The following is a 21,510-nucleotide window of genomic DNA, read 5'->3' as shown; positions in this document are numbered from 1 at the left end:
ACCCCTAATTTACCTCGTAATTGTTTTTTTTTTTTGGTATTTCGCAGTTCCATGAGATTCGATCCCGACACCAAGAACTCGGCGTGTCTTTCTCTTCGATCGTCCTCCGATCCCGCCATCTTCGCCTTACTCTAAATTAGTAAATTCCCAAACCTCTCCGTGCGAGAATTTCCTGTCGCCGGCAAAATCGTCTGACCGACTAATTTACCGGCGGAAGATTTTTCCGTTCACCTAAAACCTAACGGAGTAACTTATTTGGATGATGAGAAATGGATTCGATTGTATGCACGGCACTAGAGGAGATCTGCTGTCAAGGAAATACAGGGATCCCTCTCGTTTCTCTCTGGTCACGGCTCTCTCCTCCTCCTCTTTCTCCTTCCGTCAAAGCTCATGTCTGGAGAAATCTTCTCGCTGTCCCTCAGCTCCAGTTCAAGGCGAAGAACACTCTGTACGAACCATCTAATGCTTCTATTCAACTGCTGGAAGAGGCTCTGAGACTCGACTTGAGGATCATCGCCAATGAGAAGCTCCGAGGCAACTTCGTTGGCTTGTACGATGCTCAGTCCAATAGCACGACTATCTCTGCCATTCAACGCCGCGTTCTTGAGCGGCTCGCTGTTGCTCGGTCAGCAAATTCTCAGCTTTTTCTCTTCTAGTTACTCTTTAGAGTTCGAGTTATGGTAATAGTATGTAAGTACAATGTATGTGTTTGATGCAGAGCTAATGGAGTTGCACAAAATGTGCTTGCTAAAGAGTTTGGTATCGAAGGGAGGAACTTCTTCTATATCGTGAAGCACCTTGAGTCTCGAGGTTTGGTTGTTAAGCAACCAGCCATTGTGAGAACAAAGGAAGCTGATGGTGAAGGGGATTCCAAAACCACCTCATGCATTAGCACCAACATGATTTACTTAAGTCGTTACGCCAAGCCTTTGGGTTCCCAGCAGAGGTTTGAAATTTGCAAGGATGACTCTTTGTTGGAGACACCAATGAAGGAGCAAGAAGCTACTCCCGCTGGAGATAGTTTACTCTCTGAAAGTACTAAAGAGGATACGCTCATTAAAGATTTTCTCCCAGCAATGCAGGCAATTTGTGATAAACTTGAAGAAGCCAAAGAGAAGGTTAGTTAGTAAGTGAAATACTTTTCTTTTCTTTTTATCGAGCTGGAGTGTTCTTGCTCTATACTCATTTTCTTTACTGTGCAGGTTCTAGTCGTCTCGGACGTTAAGCAAGACCTTGGTTATCTGGGATTGCATTCAAGGCATAGAGCTTGGAGAAGTGTAAATCTATCTATTTTCTTATCCTCTTACTTTTCATCTGCCTGGAATTGAATATTTCCAAGCAACTTTGGAAGGAAAAACAGACGTGCAACACTTTGCCAATTTAACATATTTTTTCTTCTGGTTGAAATGTCTAGATGCATCTTTGAAAACTTAATCCTTGTTTATTTTCGGCAACATCAGGTTTGTCGCCGGTTGACAGATTCTCATGTAGTAGAGGAGTTTGATGCTGTGGTGAACAATAAGGTGAACTATAATCTACATCGTATTCCATCATTCAAATACATTTCACCATATATTGTGGCCAATTGCCATTATTTTCTGATCTGTTTGTTTGGATATATAACTGCAGGTTGAACGATGCCTCCGTTTGCTAAAAAGATTTTCAGCCAAAGATTTCAACTACTCTGGGAAAAAGCAACTTTTGAAATTCGGAAGGAGTATTCAGAAAACTGAACAAACGTTGGAGCTTCCAATAGATAATCAAATTTATGATATGGTTGATGCTGAAGGATCTAAAGGCTTGCCTGTGATGGAGGTAATCATATGATGGATTTGGCTTACTGTTTTGCAGAGAAAACTACTTACTTGACTGAGCCGTAATGTTTTCAATATTCCCAAAATGTCTTGACTGAATTTTTTTTGAAAAGAATATTTGGGGGGCTACAGTGTGTAGTAATTATTTTATTTTACCAGGTATGCGAAAGACTTGGAATTGACAAGAAGAAGAGCTACTCTCGGCTTTATAGTATTTGTTTAAGAATGGGGATGCATTTACAGGCAGAAAGCCACAAGAAGACTAGAGTATTTCGAGTTTGGACTTCTGGTAATGCTGGGTCCGAGTGTTCTGATCTGTTTCCTGAGAAAGCTGAAAGTCTTAGCAGGGAAAATAATGTACCAATTAATGATTTTGGCACACCTCATGATACTGGGGGATTGACTCAGACCTTCACTGAACACAGTCTTGCAGTTGCTGATGCTGGTTTTGCTACACCTGCAAGGTTATCTGATTCTGAAAACAACTCAGGAGTTCTCCACTTTGCTACACCTGGAAGGCTGACTGATCCTGAAAGCAATTCAGGAGTTCCTGACTGTTCCCCATCTAATGTCAAAAGAAGAAATGTCCTCACACGCCGTAACTTACAGGAATCATTTCATGAGAGCTGTGATAAGGTTGTTGATGCTGCAACGGTGTCTTCTGATTTGGCTTTGTCAGAACTGAACCATCTCGGTCTACCTCAGCCGGCTAAACTAAAGGTGCACCAGCCTCAGCCGATTACCGTTGAAAACTCTCGAAGAGAGCGGAGAATACTTGAGCGCCTAAATGTACTTACTGTTCTCTTCTATCGTCATCGCATGCCATAATTTATTTCTCCTTTTCCCGTCCAACTGACTATTTCTTTGTTCTTTCTTGGCTGACCAAAGGAGGAGAAATTCGTTGTGAGAGCTGAGCTACATAAATGGCTTCTCAGTCTTGAGAAAGACAGGAGCTCCAAAGTGGATAGGAAAACCATTGACAGAATTCTAAACAGGCTTCAAGAAGAAGGACTCTGCAATTGCATGAACATTAGTGTCCCAAATGTTACGAATTGTGGTCGTAACCGTAGCTCTGTGGTAGTTTTTCATCCATCTGTTCAAAGTTTGACTCCCGACATAGTTGGTGAAATTCATAGTAGGATTAGGTCTTTTGAACTGGGACTCCGTGGCCAGAACTTATCGAAAAGAAAAAGCAACGAGCCAATTCCTATATTGAATGACGTTCAGAGAGGTCAAACTAATGTGGATTTGGATGCGCGTGCTAGCAAATCAGGAGCCATGCGAGCCAATGGGTTTGTGCTTGCAAAGATGGTTCGTGTGAAGCTCCTACATTGTTTCCTTTGGGACTATTTTAGTTCTTTGCCTTGCTGGGACAATGCCTTTTCTTCTATACATGATCAGAAATTTGAGAATTTGTTTGCACTTGAAGATGCTTTTAGAGCCATGCCACTGGAACTATTTTTACAAGTTGTTGGATCTACTCAGAAAGCTGATGATATGATGAAGAAATGCAAACAGGCTATGTGTCTTTCTGAGCTTCCTGGCGAAGAGTATAAGCTTCTAATGGATACACTTGCGACTGGGAGATTATCGATGCTGATTGATATTTTACGCCGGTTGAAGGTACTATTATTTATTAATAATTAATATCACCTCAAGTATCACATTTCTGTTCATATTTCAGGAAGTGTTTGCAGTACTAAAAATGAATAATTCAATTGCATGTGCCAACTTTGATTTGTAGTTGATTCAGATGGTAAGTAGTAGAGTCAGACACGATGGAATTGAGGAGAAGTATGCTAATCTAACACATGCAATGGAGCTTAAGCCTTATATAGAGGAGCCGGTGTTTGTTGCTGCTACATCCAATGTTATGTCTCTTGATTTTCGTCCACGTATTCGGCATGACTTTATTCTATCAAACAGAGATGCTGTTGATGAATATTGGCTAACTTTAGAATATTGCTATGCTGCTGCCGACCACAGAGCTGCCAAGTTAGCTTTCCCGGGATCTGTTGTTCAAGAGGTATAAGCTTGATATTTATATAATGGCTTGTTATATATATAACAACCGAGTCCATGAAAGTAAAATATTATAACCTACTTAAAATATGTATGTATGTTATGCGTATGTAGTACTTCCCATCTTCCTGTTATGTTAGGTAATCAGAAAATTGTTTCTAACTGACGGATCTTCTAGGTATTTCGTTTCCGCTCTTGGGCCTCAGATCGTGTCATGACAACAGAACAGCGTACTAAGCTCTTACAGCGTATTGCAAGCGATGAGAAGGAAAAACTCTCATTCAAAGAGTGTGAGAAAATTGCAAAGGATCTGAACCTGACCGTAGAGCAGGTAAAGATATGTTTTGTGTGTACTGTATATATTGACATATTGTCTAGGTCACCTGGCTACTTATTAGGAAAAATATATATTTGTGACCAGGTGGTACTTTGCCAAATAATTTTCTTATTGTCCTTGATCTTAGAGATCATGCGGATTCTTGATTTCTTCAATACTTCAGCTTGATTTCCGAATTTAGGCTTTCTCATCTCTGGTCCACAAGCAGAGACTAACCTGAATGTTCTCTTTTTTTCCTCTTATTTTTTGGGTGTGAGGTAGCTTATAGTTTTTGGTTGCATACTCCAGGTTATGCATGTTTATCATGCGAAGCATGGAAGACGCTTGAAATCCACATCAAAAGATAAAACATTAACTGTAAATAATAGCTCTTCTTCATCTTCTGGGAAAAGAAAGAGAGCAACTCTCGTAAAGACTACAGGAGAAGGTGTCAGATCCATGATAGTAGATGGAGAAAATGTTCTAAATTATGATGCCGTTGATGCCTCAAATAGTGAGAATTTTCAAAATTCATGGGAAGAGGACCAAACCCCCATTCCGATGCATCAAGAGCATAATCAACAAGAAAATGCAGATATCAGAGATCTTACTGAAAATGAAGGCCAGTGTTCTTCTATTATCAACCAGCATGCAAGTTCAAAGACCACATCAACTCCTTCACAAAGATTCTCGTGGACAGAAGAGGCAGACAGGTACGTGACACATTCAATGAAAATTTCAGTAGTATATCTGTATGATTACATTAAATCTTCTCCTATCTTAAATATTTTAGTATATCTAATTAATTTTCACCACCGACACAATTGTTTTCTGGTCAGGAAATTATTGAGTCAATATGTCAGACACCGCGCAGCTCTTGGGGCGAAATTTCATGGAGTAAACTGGGCTTCAGTTTCAGAACTGCCTGCCCCTCCTTTGGCTTGCAAGCGACGGGTTCAAATATTGATGAAGAATGATAAATTTCGGAAGGCGATCATGAGGCTTTGCAATCTGCTCAGTGAGCGTTATGCAAAACATTTAGAGACGCAACAGAAGTGTTTACCAGAGAGCAGCAGGTCACATGTTCTTGTTAGATGTATATCCCCAGCAATTGGTGGAATGGATTCGGGTTCTGTTGAGCAAGGTAAAGATATTTGTTCTGATGAAGAAAAATGGGATGATTTCAATGAAAAGAGTATAAGTCAAGCCTTCACTGATGTTCTTGAGCTCAAGAAGATGGCTAAATTGGTGGCCCCTAAGCGGACGAGACCTGGCTCTCGGGAATGGTCAAACAGAGATGTAGTTGATGAGGTGCATCCTTATTGCCTTTTTTTTCTTTTCACCTTACTGTGATGTTTCACTTTTATTGCTACAACCCTTTATACATCTTTTTACTTGAAATATGTGCCATTTCATTCACCCTGATCTGGAAGGTCTCAGTTTCAGTGATTCTATCGCTTTCGGCAATTTATAATAGACTAAAATTATGAACTCGCAGGGGACTGAAACGGTTCCACCTACAATTCACTCAGAGGACATTCACAATGTGTCTGCGGATCAAGTTAAAGATACATCTCGCAGATCTGGACATTATCGTCTTCATCAACCTGTTAAGCCTTTAGATGAAAAAGACAATGGTGGTATACAAGTACGGAAATCTCTGGCAGTTTCTACTGCTTCAGAACTGTTAAAGCTTGTCTTTCTGAGCATGCCAACTGCACCTGGTATGCCAAATTTGCTGGAAGATACCTTACGTCGTTATTCAGAGCGAGACCTCTTTACAGCCTATAGCTACCTCCGAGACAAAAAGTTCCTGGTAAAATTTTCTTTAACTTTCCTGTTGCTGTGTTAAGAATTTCTGGCTAACTGCCTTTCCTTATATGCTTTTCGGTTGTATGAAGAGGCATATGAGTGTACATATGAAGCTCTATTTCAATAGCATAGCATGTTTAGCATTCTTTTTTTTTTGAACAAAAGCATGTTTAACTATTAAGTATCATATTTTCTTCCTATTTTTTTGGTCCGGTGCTGCTGTCAAAACCACATTATATTCATGTTTGATGTATGGATGAGATGGTGACTAAGAAACAGTTTTCTTCACCTCACTTTGAATCATATTTATTTGTTTGTTCAGAAAAACTTATAATTCTATATTTCTATTTGTAAAAGAGAACTCAAAAGTCATTATTTTTATGAGAATTTTTCAGGTTGGTGGAAGTGGTGGACAGCCATTTGTGCTTTCTCAAAACTTTTTGCACAGTATTTCAAAGTCCCCATTCCCAGTTAATACAGGGACAAGAGCAGCCAAGTTCTCCAGTTGGCTTCTCGAACATGAAAGAGACCTTATGGCTGGGGGGGTCGCTCTTACTTCAGATTTGCAATGTGGCGATATTTTAAATTTCTTTTCATTGGTTTCTTCTGGTGAACTCTCTATATCTGTATCCTTGCCTGAAGAAGGTGTTGGAGAGCCTGGAGACCGAAGAGGATTAAAACGTAGGGCTGATGACATGGAAGAATCTGAAGGTGATAGTGCTAAGAAATTAAAGCTACTAGGCGAAGGTGAAATTAACTTCCGAAAGGAAAAGGGTTTCCCTGGTATAGCAGTGTCTGTTCGTCGTGTAACTCTACCAATAGCTAACGCAATAGAGTTGTTTAAGGATGATGACTCTCGGACTGGTGAACTAAATTTCAAGTCGGGAGAAACAAATAGTGGATGTGATTCTGATGACTTGAAAGAACTTTTTAACTCTACGGATTCTACTGTCTTACCAAGCAGTCTAGGTGGTTCTCCCTGGCAAGCGATGGCCAGTTTTACTAATTGCATTATGTCCGAAGTAGTAGATGATGAAGTGAGTTTATCCAGTCCCGGGGTTTTTGAAAACGTTTCCAGTGCCCTTCAGAAGGCTGGTGATCAAGGTCTGAGCATTGAAGAAGTCCACCGTCTTATTGATATCCCAAGTAAGCATCAGGCAAAGCTCTTTAACAGACTTCTACTTTTGCATGTCTTGATGACTACCTTCGGTGCTGTTAGATAACCTCGGTTAATTCATCTGCAGGCCAAGAAACTTGTGACTGCATTGTAGATGTACTTCAAACATTTGGGGTAGCTTTGAAGGTTTGTCTTATTATCTCTTTTTTGCCTTTATTTGCAGTGCTTGGTTTACTAGTTCTACTTTCCTGGATTGTGAACTCTGTTCATGTTATACATTATTTGACTTTCCTGGACTGTGATCTATGCTCATATTACATCATCTTACAAGTAACTTTTTAACAAGACACTATCTTATTTAGGTAAATGGCTATAATAATTTCCGTGTTGTCCATTTCTTCTACCGGTCAAAATACTTCTTGACATTGGAGGAGGGTGGAACTTCCCAAAAAGGTCCACAGTCTCTACCAGTAAACTACCTGGAAAGAGCTGTTGGGGAACATAGGTCAAAAGATGTTATTGGTAGCAGCTACAGTAATTCACAGGACAAGCAAGAGCATGTCGCTGGGAATAGTGTTCACAAGGTTACCATTCTTAACCTTCCAGAGATGGCTCAAACGAACGGTTTGCTCGAAGCATCTATGAAAGCTCCGTCTGTTAATTTTGGAACGTGTATCGAAAATGAAGGAAAGGAATCAACTTCTGGAAAGTCACCTGTGCCTATATTCCCATGGGTAAACGCAGATGGATCAATAAATAAAGTTGTCTTCAATGGGCTAGTTCGCCGTGTTCTTGGTACCGTGATGCAGAATCCCGGTATTCCAGAGGTAAATACTTGTCCATTTACCATCCGATAAGCTCATACCATCATGGTTTCAAGCTAAATGAAAATACTAATCAAAACATTACATTTGTTGCAGGACGAGATTATAAACCTAATGGACATACTAAATCCTCAGGTAATAAGTACCCTAAACCTCTTCTCCTATGGATTCATATACTGAAACTGATGAAAATCTCTTAAAACTCTTGGTCTCGTTTCTCAATATGTGATGACATTCTGTAACTTTTTTTTCTTTTCAATCTCAGAGCTGTAGAAAGCTTCTGGAGTTGATGACACTCGACGGGTATATGACAGTGAAGGAAATGGTGCAAACCAAATTCACCGGTCCTCCGTCTCTACTGGCCGGGCTTCTCTCAACGGGTCCAAGAAAACCGGAGCTTATCCGCCGGAAACACTTGTTCGCCAACTCCAAGGGATTCCATGCCTTGTAATATTGTAAAATCTCTCTCTCTCTCTATAGTTCAGTCCTATGCTAAATTATTAATGTTATATGGGAGAAACTTATAATATTATATACTGCTAGTTTTCTTTTTTGTGATTTGAAAGTGTTGTGTAGGTTTGATGGTTGGTCTAATGATCAATTCTCTTTCTAGTTTCATGGTGCCCGGGATTCATCTCCCTATTGTAAATTATAGGTTTTATAATATCATTATTACTACTTAGCTGATCTTGATTCTTCAAAGTTTAAACTTTTTTATTTATTATTATCCAAAAAGAGAGCTCAACGTTTAATATTATTCAACAAAAAGAAGATTGGTAATGGGTTTCTTTCGTTTAGTATTATTTAATGAGACGAAATAGTACATCAATTATTTATTTGTAGTTCACTGCAGTGACTGAAATTGGTAAAAAGTTTGTACAAATAAGTAAAATTTAAATGATCAGTTGTTGATTATTTATTTATAGTTTCTATGGTTTACTTTAGCTAACGAATAATTTTAAGGTTTAGTCTGCATGTTAAATTTATAAAACAAAATACAGTAGTAGCATAGTTGGAATAAGTTTAAAACATAATAAGTAAACAATTGAATTACAGACAAAAAGAAAAAAGAACATGAAAATATTAGGACAATGGACATATGTTTGAATTTACAGCAGAATCTTACGACTGCACACAATTCATCACTTTGAGTAACGAAACTGTTTGACTTTTTTTTAATAGATGTGTTGAGTTGAGATTAGTTGATCAAATGGGAGAGTACTAAAAAAAAGTGTTTAAAAAGAGTTAGTTGTGTGAGAGTCTGTGAATAATGAAACACACACAAAGAGTTTAACACTTTACAGTACTCATTCGATCATCTTCCTTTAAATCTACATACGTGTACGGCTCAGATTATTCCATTCTCTTAATCCCACCGGAAGAATATTATATAAAAAAACCAAACAAAAGACGATATTTATTTTCTCGGTCTAAGTTTTTTTATTTTTATTTTTATTTTTCTGGGGAATTTTTTTTTTTTGTTTACGATTTCATGAGAGAAAAGAATAAAATCGACAAGAAAAACCTCTCTCTCTCTCAAAAGAAATACAAAGCAAAACATATTATTAGTTTCTTCTAATGGCGGAACCAATTCCATCATCATCGGCTCTTTCACCGAAATCACTGCAATCTAGTAATCCTATGGAAGCTTCTCCTGCATCCTCTGCACCTCCACCTTCTTCATCATCTCAGCAACAGCAACAACACATGCCAGCTCCTCCGATTTCGAATTCTGTTAATTCGGCTGCGTCTCCGGCGATGACTGTTACTACGGCGGAAGGTGTTGTCATCCAAAACAATTCGCAACCCAACAATATCTCCTCTCCCAACCCTACTTCGAATTCGAACCCACCCGCTGGACCTCAGATCCCGTCTCCTTCTCCTCTCTCTCATCCTTCTTCTTCATCTTCTCTGGATCAGCAGCAAACTCAGGCTCAGCAGCAACTCAATCATCTTCAGCAAAACCAAAATCAGAATCAGCAATTGCCTCAACAACAACAACAGATTATGCAGCAAATCTCTTCATCTCCGATTCCACAGCTATCGCAACAACAGCAGCAGATTCTTCAGCAGCAACATATGAGCCCACAGCAAATTCCAATGTCGAATTACCAAATCGCTCAATCTCTTCAGCGATCCCCTTCTATTTCTCGCCTCAGCCAAATTCAGCAACAACAACAGCAGCAACATCCAGGTCAATACGGCAACGTTCTGAGGCAGCAAGCTGGCTTGTACGGGACCATGAACTTTGGCGGCTCAGGTTCTGTTCAACAGAGCCAGCAGAATCAGCAGCTGGGTAACCCTAATTTGTCCAGAGCAGCTCTGGTTGGCCAAACCGGTCACTTGCCATTGCTTAACGGTGCAGCTGGAGCAGCTGCTCAGATGAATATTCAACCCCAATTATTGGCTGCTTCGGTACTTCATTCCTTACTTTACTCTGTTTCTCTTTTTTTTTTTTTTTGATTCAGTTCTTACATACATCATATAAATATATATTTTTTTTCTGTGCCTCTCGTTTACTTGGATGTAGTGTAAAGTTGTAGCTTTTTATGTATTTTGAATTGGATCTTCTCGCTGCAAATGAGAATGTTGTTGATATCTTCTTACATTGGGATAAAGCTGTTAACAACTAGTGTGATGGAGATGGTTGCAATTGTTTCTTTTTTTATATGAATAGGATTATTATATTCTGTGGTTTCTCCTATTGTGTGAACAAATTCACTTTCTGTTATTTCTGAGACAAGTGAGCTTTCCGTTGTAGCCGAGGCAGAAGTCTGGCCTGGTTCAAGGATCGCAATTTCATCCGGGGAGTTCTGGGCAACAGTTACAAGGGATGCAAGCTATGGGAATGATGGGATCACTTAATTTGACCTCGCAAATGAGAGGTAACCCTGCTCTCTATGCTCAGCAGCGAATCAACCCGGGACAGATGAGACAGCAATTGTCACAGCAAAACGCTCTTACTTCACCTCAGGTATTTGCTTTCTGGCCTACTCACTTACACTTCTTTCTCGTAAATTTTGTACTTGTTTCATTAGCTACCTGTTATCTTATGCCTCATAAAATAGATACAAATGATTTCTCGTGTTCAACGCTTTCCACTTACTTTTGGCTTATTCTTCCCCAGTCTAAGTTGAACTGCCCCATGAGATGTTGGTATTTTAATCACTTAGTATTGGCTTGCAGAGATTCTTTTCCAACCTCTGTAATTGGCAACTAAAATACCTGAATGAGGCTGGAATGATTCTTAAATTTGACAGATTTACCATGTCTTGTAAAACTGACATATGTATCTTTAGAGGTACGGATACATTTATGTTGTGTGAAATGAAAACAAAAAATATATTCTGATCCTTTCGTAAGCATGTGTTTCTTTCTTTTCAAGTAGAATAAGAGTTGATTTAAATTCTGATGTTTCCACTTCACTTGGAAACTTTTTGTGCTCCCCTGTCTAGGTCCAGAACCTCCAGAGAACATCTTCTCTCGCATTCATGAATCCTCAGCTATCGGGTCTGGCACAGAATGGACAAGCTGGTATGATGCAAAACTCCTTGACGCAGCAGCAATGGCTGAAGCAAATGTCTGGAATAACTAGCCCCAATTCATTCCGACTCCAACCGAATCAAAGGCAGGCTCTAATCTTACAGCAACAGCAGCAGCAACTGCCCTCTGGTCAGTTACACCAATCATCTATGTCCTTAAATCAGCAGCAGATATCACAGATAATACATCAGCAGCAGCAACAATCACAAATAGGCCAGGCGCAGATGAGCCAATCCCAGCAACAGCAACAATTACAACAGATGCAGCAACAACTCCAGCAGCAACCACAACAGCAGATGCAGCAACAACAACAACAACAAATGCAGATTAATCAACAACAGCCATCTCCACGAATGTCGAGTCATCCAGGGCAAAAATCTGTCAGCTTAACGGGTTCACAACCAGATGCTACACAATCGGGTACAACAACACCAGGTGGTAGCTCAAGCCAGGGAACAGAAGCAACAAACCAACTCCTTGGTAAAAGAAAGATACAGGATCTGGTTTCGCAGGTGATTGTCCCTATTGAACTCTTCAGCTTGTTTCTATATTCTTATGTTCATCATCATTTGAAAATATGTCTCAACTTTTTGTATTTATGATGTTCAGGTAGATGTACATGCTAAACTGGATCCTGATGTTGAAGACCTCCTTTTGGAGGTAGCAGACGACTTCATTGATTCGGTTAGGAACTAATCTCGGAAATTTAGTATTTATTTTGGTTTTTCGCGTTTTACATATATGTTGAAAACCATCTCTGTCTTACCAATACTTGATTGCAGGTGACATCTTTTGCATGTAGCTTGGCTAAGCATCGTAAATCATCCGTATTGGAGCCCAAGGATATATTACTCCACCTAGGTCTGTACCTAAAACTTTTAATTTAGGTGATGAGCTCTGTTCAGTGTGGATTAAATAAGTAGTTGCTATTGTTTATTCATTTTGCTGCTTTCTGGGTTATAATATATGCAGAGAAGAACTTGCACTTGACAATTCCTGGATTCTCGAGTGAGGATAAACACCAAACAAAAGCCGTAAGTGATTTTCTTTTTAATACTCTCCAAGAACTTAGTATATGTGGATGCGCATGGTTACCTGAATGTCCGAATGATCATTTACACGCACCAAAAAAGAAATGAGTCTGCTAGATATTGATCTCAGGTTGACAACTTGCAGGTAGCAACTGATCTCCACAAGAAGCGACTTGCAATGGTAAGTTAAATGATAGCAATCACATCTCTTGGTGTAGAGTCAAAAATTTTGGACATTTCTCTCAAGTTTCTTCATATGTTGGGTCGCCAGGTGCGTGCTTTACTAGAATCCTCGAAACCAGAGACGAATGCAAGCAACACCAAGGAAAGTATTAGACAAGTGATGGTGAACCCAAATGGTCCAAATCATCTCTTAAGACCATCAGCAAGTTCAGAGCAATTGGTTTCTCAAACGTCCGGTCCTCACATGTTGCAACATATGACACGTTATTAAAGTACTTGAATTTAAAAAAAAGTCTGAGCCAGCTCTCACTGCTATGTTCATCTTCTTGGTAAATATATACACTCGAAAAAAAAAAAGTTACCATCTTTTGAGATTATCGCTGATTGAGTAATCTAATAGTCCTTAATCTTTTGCTTTTTGAGGTTTCAGGAATTTAGACATCAATGGAGAGAGTGAAGGCACAAAAGGTCAAACTGTATGTATTATATATATAATTCACGAGTCTTATAGGTAATCAAATAAAACAATGATTCTTTCATAGTTGGGACTTTCTTCTACTAGCTATTTACTTCTTTTTTTAGTGAGGATTTTGTTTTTGTTCTTTGTGTTTTTTAGTTGACCACTTCATTTTAAGCTTGAAAGTTTTAGTCTTTGGTTAGCATTACGTGTTAAATGATGTCCACTGGTCTATATATATACTAAAATCAAATGCATAAAGATAATTTGGCAGAAGGAGAGAAGTATATACAATAATAGAAATCAAACACTTGTTTGTCCAAAAAGAAAAAAAGAAAGAAATCAAACACTTAAAACAAACGAAGTAATTAAATTATTAAGAGTAGTTGGTGCTTCAACGTTAACAGCGTGGCCAGTTTCCTTTATTACCTCTAGTCTCGAACTCTGTAAATGCCTGCAAAACAGAAGTTAGATGCCGATTATTTTCGACATGTTGAGACCCCGATCGATGTTTTTGACCAAGTATTATAGCAAATGGAAATGAACTATGTACGTAATTTGTTATGGTAACACTTTATGTATGTTAAGTTTAGTTTACCTTTGCAGCCGATAAGCATGCTCCAAGGGGAATACTTTATCTTTGTCACCCCAAACGATTAACGTTTTCTGCATTATAAAAATACCAAAAATTAATCATATGCACATTCATATTTTTAATTCGTAGATTCGTCTATTTTTCAAAATTAAGCATCTTAATCCATAGTGTCCACTACACCTAGAAATAATAGAAAAGTGAAAAGCAAAGAAACAAAAATAGTAGTATCTCCTCCAGTCTCCAAAAACATATAATACTCATAAAACAAATAAATCCAAAACACAAAATTAATCTTCTTCTCATGTCCAAAACACAAAATAAAGTATCAGAAACTCATCAACAAATCACGGCAACTTGTAAATAATTTACCTGTGATATGACAGTCAATTCTGGTTCCTCTTCTCTCTCCAACAAATTCTTAGCTAGTTCAAGAAGCTCCTGTCGATTCTTCTCATACATCACCTATTATAAGAAGAAGAGGACAATTTCATACCTCTAAGTTCAAAATTAAAGAACACACAAACTTACAGGACCAGATTAGCAAATAAACAGAAGAAGAAAAAAAACTTACAGCGATGAATTGGGAAAGAATAAAATCAGGAACCCAGTGGACGTACGTTAAACCGGTGTTCATAGAGATCTTAACGAGCAACCGTAGATCCGTCGGAGTTTTCGGAACAAGAATCCTCGAACAATCTCCGCCGTGTTTTTTCATCTCCGCCGTCTTCTGCTTCTGTGTAAGCCCCACTCCACTGCTCACGATCACCAGTTTCTCGACCATCTCCGGCCATATCTCCGCCATCTTATACGCCACGAACCCACCGTAGCTTATCGAATACACCGACATCCCTCCTCCTCCGACGCAGCCTAAGCCTAGCTTCTTCAATCCTCCGGCGATGCTACTCGCCTGAATCTCGACGCTCCGATGCGGATTCTTCGAGTAAGATTTACCGAAGAAGACCAAATCTGGGATGAAGAGGTTAAACGATTTGGAGAGATCGGAGACTTGATGAACGAATTGCCATTTGGAGTTTCCCCCGTATCCGTGGAGCATGAGGAGATTCGGACGGGAGATTCTACGGTGACCGGAGATCCAGAAATGTACGGTGGTTTCTCCGTCGTCAAGATCGACGGTTACAGGTCGGAGATCGCAGAAGACCAAGAAATAGAGAGATAAGAAGGAGTCGGCGAGTTTGATGAGTATGGGAAAATCGAAGAAACACGAAATCAGGCTTTGGAAGAGACTGAGAACGATTGAGAGGTAACGACGGAAGAGATGAACGTGTTTCATCGACGCCATTTTTAAATTTTTTTAAAAAAAGGTCTGATGAGATCCTTTTTTGGCAGAGAAGAAAGGTGGTGTTGGCAGAGAGAGAGAGAGACAGAGAGAGAGTGTGCTTTTAAACCAATTCGGTTTATTAAGGTTAGCAACGGTTTATATGTGACTTAAACGTGGCAAAGTGCATGCAAAGTGTTTCGACATCTAAGATTTTACTACCCTATGTTCACGTTTTTCATTATATTCTGTTATTTTGTTTTCTACACTAACGAAAACGAAACGAATTTTTAATGCAAAATCTTAAAAATCTAAAGAAAACTAGAAACGAAACTATAGTAGAAGAAAGTCTAAAGTTGAGCTAATTATTAATTACAGCTGTTTTAGGAAGTGTATGTCCTCTCGCATTAGAGCCAGTACTGGTCGATATAGATATACATATACATTCTGTCTCTTTATTTTTTTCTTCTTTACGTCTCAGCTAATTACTAATTAAGCCCAACTCGATTAATTGTAAATCTACGTCATTTGATGAGAATCAGCAAAACAAAGACACCATTTTTTAACAAAGACAGCATTTTTATATCCGTTGGGTCTCTCTTGCCAACTCAAAAGTTCCTATATATGTTTTCTACCAATTAAATTATGTCTTCGGGTCCAAGTTAGGTTTCAACCCAATTAGTCAAGAAGAAAACATTTGTATTCAGCATTAAGCGAGTGTCTCTCTAACGAAGTTGCAAGTTTATATCTCAGCCGGTGTGTGTGAGAACAGCCTGTCTGAGAAGATAGTTTGAGATCCAAGTTAGGTCAGAAACCTGATATATATATTTGAACAAGAAACCTGATATATTATATTTCTAAATTCCAATAAAACCTTTACGAGTCATTTTATCCTGGTATATAGGTTTCAGCTACTTCAAAGTTCAAACTACGTAAGAAATCCCATACAGTATTATATATATGGATTATTTGATCTTGTTTTGTTTAATAAGAAAAAACTACTTATAATCGATATCTACTCATTTATTTACTTGCCATAGTAATGATAATTTGGTTTACAGAATCATATGGAAACACTATTAGGTACACCTCTACAAGTAACACCAGGCTCAGAACTGGGAACCAACAACTCATAAGGCAAAACACCAGCCCCACACCTATTTCTACGGTCAGGATCGGAGTTCCTTCTCTCTATCTCTTTCTCTATCCTTCCTATCTCCGCCGCAAACCCATAGAACGCATCAACGATCTCCGCATCCCCCGTCCAAATCGACGGCTGTTGTCTCTCTCCTATATACTCCTCATCCGGCGAATGCGTCGACAACGTATCAACCACTGCCATAAACTTCGACGTCTGCTCCAAACTCGGCATCGACGAGAAGTAATACTTCTCCGGATCCGAGATAAAGCTCGCGTACTCCGGATCCGACTCGTCTGGGATCAACCGCCGCATCAACGGTGGTCGGTTCGGCACGTAACCTCCGTACGGGTACTGTCCGAAGTTGAGAGCAGCGTGTTGCGCTGAAGCGAGCCAGATTAGGGTGGTGAGTATCGAGACGAGGTCGTCGACGGTTGATAACTCCGGCCACCACTCGGCGTCGCGGAGGTCGGCGTGGCCGACGTTGATAGATTCGGAGTACCAGGATTGGAGCTCAGAGTCTGTTTTGATTAGGTTCGGGTTTGGGTAGTAGCGTTCCACATAGGTTCGGACCCAGGTTTGGATTGCGGACCAGAGTAAAAGTCCGTCGTTGGCGTAAGGATAGTCTTCGATTAGGAGTTTTAGACCATGTGGTTGTGTTTCGTCCGGAATTGCCACTCCTCTGAAAGCAAAAAAAAACAAAGAAATAATAATTAAAACATGTGGTTATGTTTGGTCAAGAATTGTCATCCCCATATATATGACCATACATTTTGAAAAACAACACGATCATGTATGTGTGTTTTACTAATGAAAAACTGTTTAGCTAAACCAACGTACCTGCGAATGAGATCGGCGGGAAGGCCTTCCATGTCGAACCGCCAGCTGCTTTTGTATGCGGCGGCACTCATTTCCATGCCGTAAGCGCCAGCAGTGAAGCCTCCTTCGATCACACCATCTGCACTGATCAACGATTGTCTAGCCAAGGCATTGATTTCCAACGTGTATCTCATGTGTGGATCCAATAGCTTGAATATGGGATGCATAGCGCTCAGTTGTCTATGCGCAGCTATTATAAATGGCTCTAAGCACGCATGGGTCCGTAGCCTTTACAAACAAATATAACAAATACATGTCAGAAATACTCTTTTCTTCACTACTTGATGTATAGATAAAATGTAATGATAACATATAGAGTAAGAGTACTAACCAGTGATTGACAAGCTGATGGACACCAGCGTCGTTAGAACTAACGTGGGCTTTAGCGAGTTGCCACATCCAGTTGGAGGTTGCATCGACCGGAGGTGTCACCACACGCTTGGACCGATGTTTGGGGCCATGTGAAGGGAGGCTTAGCTCAATGGCTACCGGTTTAAGTGTGCCTCGACGAGTCAAGAAGAAAATGGTTCTTGTAGCATAAGCTTTGCGTCCGTCTAGCGCATTGATCCGGTCTAGGAACGGTAAAAATATGTCATGGTAATCCAGCATATACAATCTATTCTCTTCTAACGCCTGAAAATTAATTTACAAAAGACACAAATTAGTTTTATTATCATTTTTTCCTGATTAGTTTAGTTAATCCACTGTTTAGACAAACGTACTTGTTGTACGGAGAATCCGTCGAGGTGACCGATGATGTGGTCGTCAGTAAGAGCGGAGTGTTGTGGACCGTAGACGTTGGGGTCAAGATCGCTGACCGGTGGAAAAGTCTTGACTCTCTCAATGTTCACTGGATTGATTCCAGCTATGGCTTGACGTGCGAACTCGTCATCTCGTAGCCATGCGTTTTTATCCTCTGCATTAATTTATTTTCATTTTCAGAAATCAGCTTATTATTCAAGATTGTGAGTAATATAAAGCAAACGCGCTTCTGTTATATCCACAAAACGAAATTAATTAAGAAAAGCACGTGGAACATATGTTGCTGACTATTTTGTACTCTAGTAATGCGTTTGTCTGCTTTTTGGAACTAACTAAAGGGCTTTTTCTTTTTCTTGGTGGGATATTGATACACAAATGGCCAACTAAAATAAGGTAAAACTCTTGGAAATATTATCAGGGGATGTCATACTTGCATTACTTATTACTATCGGGATATATATGAGTTCAATTTTTTAGTTATAAAATTGACGATGTCAAGAGATTGTTATAAACGTAGTGTGCTTACTCGATAATATTTTGGGAGTGTCGTATTTGAGGAGTCCTTTCGTAGATTCTTGGAGGGTGTCAACGACGACCTTAGGCAAAGGAAACTTCTTAAAGATGTCATCTTGAAACCCTAACTTGAGTAACAAGCCTTCTTTGTAGAGATTATCAATCTCGCCGAAGTCAGCAAAGTCCTCAGCTAGAATACTAGCTTTGAGCGACGGGATTAGGTGGTGTAAGACCGCTTTTAGCCTCCCAGCAGCGAAAGTGTCCTGCTTCGACTCTTCGAACTGCTCGTCTCGTGGCACGTACATTGGTAATGGCTTCTCTACTCGGCTCTCCGCTTCTTTATCTGTCAACAATGCAGATCAATATTAAAGATAATTCATTATGGCCATGTTCCTTTTGTATACGTACAAGTAAGCTATGTTTTTGTTAAAGTTCACAGTGATAGGTATACCAGTAACTGTTGATTGGCGACCGGTACGACATCGTCTAGGGTAAGGAGTCTCTTGGCCGCCGAGTTTGGGGCGAGAGAGTTCCGACGACTTGTCGGGATTTCCAAGGTCGTTGTAAACATCAAAGTCGTAAATTCTGTCTGATAATTTTCTCACGCCAGTCCCATCTCCCCTTAGACTCTTCAACTCTTTCTCCCTCAGTACTCTTAATCCGCCTGGTGTCTCATTCGGCAAATACGGCTGAGAATGATATATTAAATGCATAACGTTAAGTCATTTCTAATCACAAAAGAACATACTTCTATAGTTGGGAGATGTGTATTATTATTATATGGACCCATCAGGACATAGATATACAATTAAGTAAGATTTGGAAAACTGATTAAGATGTGTAATCAATTCGTGGGGGATCGAAAACGACGTGTTTAAAAGATTTCGGGAACCATGATTAATGACTTAATAAATGAGTTACCTGATTAGTGAAAAAGATTCGTTTTTCAGGGTGATCATTTTGGGACTGAACCCAAGAGTTGCATGGAAAGTGAACAGGACCAAGTGCGAAGCCTTCGATGGTTATGCTCTCCAAGAAAAACTCTTTCTGGTGTTTATTCATAACGGTGATGGCTCCCGGCGTGCCAAACGCAGCATCCACCGTGAACTCCGCCGTGTAGTGAACTCTCTCTGCCTTCGTTTTCGATTTCTTTGACCAATCCTTTAAAACCGCCGCATTGCTCTTCTTTGGCAACTTCGTTTCTGTTTGAATCAAAAGGTTTTCTCAGTATTAGGAAGTAGGAACACGATCCTAGAAATGCCCATATAGAAAAAGATTCCTTGTAAAGTAAAAAAAAAAATAGTATATGATTGCTCTGTTTAAATTCAAAAAAAAAAACGAACATACTTGGATCAAGTTGGGTGCTGATAAGCTCCAAGACGATGTTTCTACCGATTTTATCAGCAAAAGCATCGAAATGCTTAGCGAGAGTCTCTTTGAAATCCTCCTTCTTCTTGTTCCTCACAGTAACCACAGCTCTCACCTTAAACTTCACCGCCGCTTTCTCCTCTTCCTCACTCTTTCTATCTCCGGTGGTAGTGGAGAAACGCAGCGTTTTGACCAAATCATCGCTGATGGCCGCAACGACGCCGGATTTTGTCTTTCTTGGTCTCCGATCAAAAGGGTGGATGGAGAGATGTGTCGTGAATGCCCTCTTGTTGAAATGCGACGCGGGTGATACAAGTGATGATGACCTTGATGTGATCAGAGTGGAACCCATCAACTCTTTAGCTGCTAAGGCCATCACGATAGAAGCTAAGTAACCAAATCGATTAAATAATGTGATAAGCTAGTTGTAATTCAACTGAGTGAATCTTGAGGTTACTATTATAGTGAAGGAGAAGAAGGAACAAGGTTGATGTAGGTCGTTGTGGTTTGCTAATAATCAGGCAAAGCGAGAGAGAGGTATATTTATAGAGGGAGAAGTCTTGCCGTCCACACGTTTTTGTTGATTGGACTATGGATCTCGTATACGGCAAAAAGTCATGACTTATATTTTTCCTTAAATAAAATGTGAATACTCAAACACATGGTTTCAAGTAAGCTAATTATTCTTTCTATTTTTTGTCAACTAGCCCTATAGCTACTAGTTTTCAAACTGATTACTCTTATTCTGATTTTGATACCTTTTCCATGATAAATGTCTTTCTCTTAATTATATGTTTTAGAAAAGACGTAATGTTATAGAAATAAGTATAGAATGGTAAATAAAAAAATAAATAAAAAGAATACAAATACCGTTTAACGTGAAAACAAACAATACGTTGTAATTTTGCGTGGCGTATTAGTAGTAGTAGTAGTAGTAGTTCTTGTCCAATCCAAGATTCCAAACCAGGTGAATTAGAAATTCTTACGGATATTTTCCAAAAGGAGTGAGTATTTATTTACTAAAGATCAAAATTAATTACCGATTTATGTGATTGTTATTCTCTCTTTGTTTTGGGTCAACAAGGAATTTAAATCATCAACCATAGTTATATTTTATCTTGGTATAGAGAGTTTTGCGAGTTGCATTATGAACATAGTTGGCGATGTTTTACTAAACCCAAAAAAAAAAAAAAAAAAGACAGAAAGAATAATTTTAAAAAGAAGAAGCAATGTGTGTGTGTGTGTAACTCTGTATTAGAAAATGATGGAAAAGGGTGGGGTAGTTTAGTCAAAGAGAGTTCCGAGTCTAAACAAAACAAGACCGCGTATTTAAAAAGGCCGAGAGAGGAAGCAATGGAGAAACTCACATTCTTGACTATTTTACCCCTCCAATTTCACATTTTGGATTCACCGGAGAATGTTTGACCATGAAACTCTCTTTTTTAAAGAAAAAAAAAAGAATTATAAAGTTAAGAAAAGCCAAGAGAAGTAAATAAATGATTCGATAACAAGACCTTTGAAGATCGGTTTGGTAATTGTTTTGAAAAAAGCATAAAGATGCGAATGATACTCTATAAAATATATGGGGTTTGGTTGTTATGAATAGTTTTAGTTTTTTACACATAATAATAATAAAAAGAAAACTTAGTCGGAAATAGATGGGACATTAATGTACTTTATGCTTAAAATAAGAAGTACTATGGTATACAAAATACAAAAGCCTTCATTATTTACGATATACACTACTAGCTAGTACACTAAAAACTTACTCTTTAATTAATTTTACTAAAGATCATTTCTGACCTTTTTGTTTTTGAACCATATAACCTCCTATCTTCACTATAGTATATAGTCCCTTCT

The 21,510-nt window shown here is 39.1% G+C and overlaps 4 protein-coding genes across 6 annotated transcripts; 2 read left to right on the top strand and 2 right to left on the bottom strand.

Annotated features, from left to right (window-relative positions):
- The first annotated feature begins 41 nt into the window (after positions 1-41).
- LOC17898309 lies at positions 42-8,592 on the top strand. The gene is made up of 17 exons (XM_006303819.2): positions 42-625; positions 719-1,118; positions 1,203-1,277; positions 1,461-1,523; positions 1,630-1,815; positions 1,974-2,603; positions 2,703-3,437; positions 3,559-3,840; positions 4,015-4,167; positions 4,462-4,865; positions 4,992-5,463; positions 5,651-5,968; positions 6,360-7,110; positions 7,209-7,267; positions 7,444-7,908; positions 8,002-8,040; positions 8,171-8,592. The coding sequence occupies exons 1-17, from the start codon at positions 270-272 to the stop codon at positions 8,354-8,356; spliced, it is 5,574 nt and encodes a 1,857-aa protein (XP_006303881.1). The 5' UTR covers positions 42-269; the 3' UTR covers positions 8,357-8,592.
- An 812-nt stretch (positions 8,593-9,404) lies between these two features.
- LOC17897021 (transcription initiation factor TFIID subunit 12b) lies at positions 9,405-13,313 on the top strand. Of its 3 annotated transcripts, none has more exons than XM_023789307.1 (9): positions 9,405-10,320; positions 10,676-10,879; positions 11,361-11,960; positions 12,058-12,132; positions 12,231-12,309; positions 12,421-12,482; positions 12,625-12,660; positions 12,751-12,991; positions 13,086-13,313. In XM_023789307.1, the coding sequence occupies exons 1-8, from the start codon at positions 9,484-9,486 to the stop codon at positions 12,931-12,933; spliced, it is 2,076 nt and encodes a 691-aa protein (XP_023645075.1). In that variant the 5' UTR covers positions 9,405-9,483; the 3' UTR covers positions 12,934-12,991; positions 13,086-13,313. The 3 variants fall into 3 exon arrangements, with proteins under 3 accessions (XP_023645075.1, XP_006306911.1, XP_023645074.1); XM_006306849.2 differs by having other exon boundaries at positions 10,667-10,879; positions 13,093-13,313; XM_023789306.1 differs by having other exon boundaries at positions 10,667-10,879.
- Positions 13,314-13,359: 46 nt separating this feature from the next.
- On the bottom strand, positions 13,360-15,111 carry LOC17899861 (lipase 1). The gene is made up of 4 exons (XM_006305248.2): positions 14,286-15,111; positions 14,084-14,176; positions 13,718-13,785; positions 13,360-13,573 (listed from the first exon to the last, which is right to left on the bottom strand). Exons 1-4 carry the CDS (start codon positions 15,012-15,014, stop codon positions 13,462-13,464), a joined length of 1,002 nt encoding a protein of 333 aa, XP_006305310.1. The 5' UTR covers positions 15,015-15,111; the 3' UTR covers positions 13,360-13,461.
- An 878-nt stretch (positions 15,112-15,989) lies between these two features.
- Positions 15,990-20,150, bottom strand: LOC17898539 (lipoxygenase 3, chloroplastic). Its single transcript, XM_006306656.2, has 8 exons — positions 19,630-20,150; positions 19,204-19,484; positions 18,734-18,971; positions 18,296-18,625; positions 17,730-17,923; positions 17,339-17,640; positions 16,969-17,235; positions 15,990-16,810 (listed from the first exon to the last, which is right to left on the bottom strand). Exons 1-8 carry the CDS (start codon positions 20,024-20,026, stop codon positions 16,054-16,056), a joined length of 2,766 nt encoding a protein of 921 aa, XP_006306718.1. The 5' UTR covers positions 20,027-20,150; the 3' UTR covers positions 15,990-16,053.
- Positions 20,151-21,510: the final 1,360 nt, after the last annotated feature.

Source organism: Capsella rubella, unplaced genomic scaffold (genome assembly GCF_000375325.1).
Source record: "Capsella rubella cultivar Monte Gargano unplaced genomic scaffold, Caprub1_0 scaffold_1, whole genome shotgun sequence".
Taxonomy (NCBI): Eukaryota; Viridiplantae; Streptophyta; class Magnoliopsida; order Brassicales; family Brassicaceae; genus Capsella; species Capsella rubella.
The sequence above is the reverse complement of the archived record's forward strand: the minus strand, read 5'-3'. Positions and strand labels throughout refer to the sequence as shown.

Bases quoted from the DNA above. Each gene is read 5' to 3' on its own strand.
- LOC17898309 (XM_006303819.2), top strand. From the start codon at position 270: ATGGATTCGATTGTATGCACGGCACTAGAGGAGATCTGCTGTCAAGGA. The intron at 1,278-1,460 runs GTAAATCTATCT...CGGCAACATCAG, and splicing joins GGCATAGAGCTTGGAGAAGT to GTTTGTCGCCGGTTGACAGA. The intron at 2,604-2,702 runs GTACTTACTGTT...GGCTGACCAAAG, and splicing joins GAATACTTGAGCGCCTAAAT to GAGGAGAAATTCGTTGTGAG.
- LOC17899861 (XM_006305248.2), bottom strand. From the start codon at position 15,014: ATGGCGTCGATGAAACACGTTCATCTCTTCCGTCGTTACCTCTCAATC. The intron at 13,786-14,083 runs GTAAATTATTTA...TTTATAATGCAG, and splicing joins AATTGACTGTCATATCACAG to AAAACGTTAATCGTTTGGGG. The intron at 13,574-13,717 runs GTAAACTAAACT...TCTGTTTTGCAG, and splicing joins CATGCTTATCGGCTGCAAAG to GCATTTACAGAGTTCGAGAC.
- LOC17897021 (XM_006306849.2), top strand. From the start codon at position 9,484: ATGGCGGAACCAATTCCATCATCATCGGCTCTTTCACCGAAATCACTG. The intron at 10,321-10,666 runs GTACTTCATTCC...TTTCCGTTGTAG, and splicing joins CCCAATTATTGGCTGCTTCG to CCGAGGCAGAAGTCTGGCCT. The intron at 12,310-12,420 runs GTCTGTACCTAA...TAATATATGCAG, and splicing joins GGATATATTACTCCACCTAG to AGAAGAACTTGCACTTGACA.
- LOC17898539 (XM_006306656.2), bottom strand. From the start codon at position 20,026: ATGGCCTTAGCAGCTAAAGAGTTGATGGGTTCCACTCTGATCACATCA. The intron at 17,924-18,295 runs GTAAGCACACTA...AAATTAATGCAG, and splicing joins CACTCCCAAAATATTATCGA to AGGATAAAAACGCATGGCTA. The intron at 17,236-17,338 runs GTTAGTACTCTT...TTGTTTGTAAAG, and splicing joins CATCAGCTTGTCAATCACTG to GCTACGGACCCATGCGTGCT.